The sequence below is a fragment of the Gekko japonicus genome, unplaced genomic scaffold (genome assembly GCF_001447785.1).
Source record: "Gekko japonicus isolate JY-2015 unplaced genomic scaffold, Gekko_japonicus_V1.1 scaffold6696, whole genome shotgun sequence".
Classification (NCBI taxonomy): domain Eukaryota; kingdom Metazoa; phylum Chordata; class Lepidosauria; order Squamata; family Gekkonidae; genus Gekko; species Gekko japonicus.
Window position 1 is genome coordinate 6902 of NW_015164834.1, and position 2415 is coordinate 9316.

The window sequence follows — 2415 nt, forward strand, 5'->3', positions numbered from 1 at the left end:
GGAGGCTAAAAAACTGTGAGCTAGCTCACACTAACTCAGCTTAGAGGGAACACTGCTCGTCTGTAGTAGAACAGCCAGCTCTGAAGCCTGCCTGTTCATCCTTCAATATGTTTTCTCTGTCTCACCAGGCAAGGAGTTTCCAGTACAACAACACTGACGAGACTGATTGGTCGATAGCTGGCAGTATTTGACTTTTCTCCTTTCTTATATATTGGAACAATAATTGCAAGGCCCTAGTCTGTGGGGGTGTGGGGCGACAGGCTGAGATGAGTAAAGAGTGCAGCAAGCATGGATATTTGCTTTTATCATCTCTGGGGATATAGATCACTTCCAGGAGCATTGCCAGATCTCAAATGATTTATTAATCCTTTTACTTCATTAATTGTTACTGGTGGCCGTGCCAGAAGGCTTCATAGTTGGATCTCTAGGGATGCACTTGGGTCCGTTTCAGACGCGCAAAGCTCATGGAAATGAGATTCCCTAAAACGGGGCTGAAGCGTTTTACCTGTCAACCGCTTCCAAGTACTCCTCAGTTTCCTCTCCCGGTTCCGATGCGCTTTTTACCGCCGTTTTTTGCCCGCATGGGCGATCTCCGGCTTTTTTTTTAAATGTTTGCTTTATAGCGCTATAGCGCTATAACAGAATAGCATTATATCAATCCCATTGGAATGCATGGAGTGTTTTGTTATACTGCTATAGCGCTATAGCGCTCTAAAGTGAACGTTATAAATAAAAAGCCGGAGATCGCCCACACGGGCAAAAAACAGCGGGGGAAAACGGTGCAGTCAGAAATGGCAAACCGCTTCAGTTCCAGCTCTTTACCGGAATGGGAAAGCCATGTGTGAAATGGCAGCCCTATACCGGTTCACTTCAAAACGGATCATTACCGGCTTGAAACCGTGTGAAACTGGGTAATGTGAAATTCCCCAGTGTGCATGCTCCCTTGCGCCTCCTCCCGGTATGTTCCCGCATCAGTCGCTGCAGTGTGAACGGGAAAACCCGGAACAGTTTGTTCTGGCTCTTTTTTGCCACGACTCTCTCCCGCTTCAAACTGCCAGTCTGAACTCGGCCTATATAACTACAAAACGCCACTGACACCATATAACTACAAAACGGCAATGTGAAATTCTGCACGTATTGAACTGCAGAAAATGATCACGCGCAGCGATTATTCCGGACTTCAAAACAAAGCTCAAGGCTAACACATGTAGGAACAGCTCCAGGAGCCATCACTGCAGCTTCGCTAAGAAAAGAACTGCAAGACACTGACTCCGTCCTGACTATACGAGTCAGGCACGAGGTTAAGAAATCTTCCCAGTATTTGTGGCCTGAAGCGATGTTTGCTGCTGACCGTATGAAAGTTCTCTGATGGAATGCTAAGTTTCTGGGATGCAACTTTTTTTCCCGGTCCGATCTAGACGGATCCCCTACCTGAAGCATCACTCTCCGAGGCTCCTCAGTCACACCGTGAGGAAAGGTCACTTTGATGTTAGGGTCCACGGTTGAAAAAAGCAATGTCCCCTCCTTAGGGACACTGCATTCATTCACCACGAGTCGCGATACAACCAAGAACCAGGAGAAATGAGGGACGCTGCAGCAGACCAGACGCATCTGTTCGTGGGTTTGAAGAACAAGAGGCATTTGTAACACGTGACAATACTTGACATCTACAAAGGAGACCAGCTCTTGAGATACTGTAAAAAAAAAAAAAGTGATTTAACAAGGCCAGTGATTTAGGCCAGCAGCCCTTGTGGCCTACAAAGCCCACAGTACACAGTCTGTTTCACAGACAGAAAAAAACCCTTCTTTAGAAGCTTTGACGGCATAAAGAGCACACACTTCATCAAATAATGCGCACGGTATCTGCCAGAAAAGGCCACTCATCTCACATATAATCCAATTTACAAGTAAATATGCTTATGATTGGGATATTGATGCATAGTCAAAAGCAGTGGGTGTTGTGAACTGCAGCCTGTAGAAAATATCTGTCAGCTATGCTGCGACAGAAAAAAACCCTCCTTTAAAAGCCTCGACGGTATAAAGAGCACACACTTCATCAAATAATGTGCACGGTATCTGCCAGAAAAGGCCAACAATCTCACATATAATTCAATTTACAAGTAAATATGCTTAGGATCGGGATACTGATGCACAGTCAAAAGCAGTGGCTGTTGTGAACTGCAACCTGTAGAAAATATCTGTCAGCTATGCTGCAATGGGGGTTGGGGAGTTCATTCTGTGTCTTGTTCGTTGCTATTGCCTTCCTATCCCTGCTGTTCTGCCTTTGCTGAAACGCTTATCTCTACACATGTGCCGGAGGAGGTTGTGTTGTCTGGAGGTCTCCCATGCACCGTGAAAGACTCTCGGTTCCCAGCTTTAGCCACCTAACGGTTTCTAACTTATCCTGCGCGCGGG

General features: G+C 46.1%; 1 protein-coding gene across 1 annotated transcript in view; it reads right to left on the reverse strand.

Annotated features, from left to right (window-relative positions):
- Positions 1 to 1431: 1431 nt before the first annotated feature.
- Positions 1432 to 2415, reverse strand: part of LOC107109187 (p53-induced death domain-containing protein 1-like) — a gene marked incomplete at its 3' end in the record, with an annotated part of 14398 nt that continues 13414 nt past the window's right edge. The window contains exon 7 of the mRNA XM_015409755.1: positions 1432 to 1611. Within this exon, the coding sequence (XP_015265241.1) occupies positions 1432 to 1611 (180 nt within the window). The remainder of the gene's footprint in view (positions 1612 to 2415) is intronic.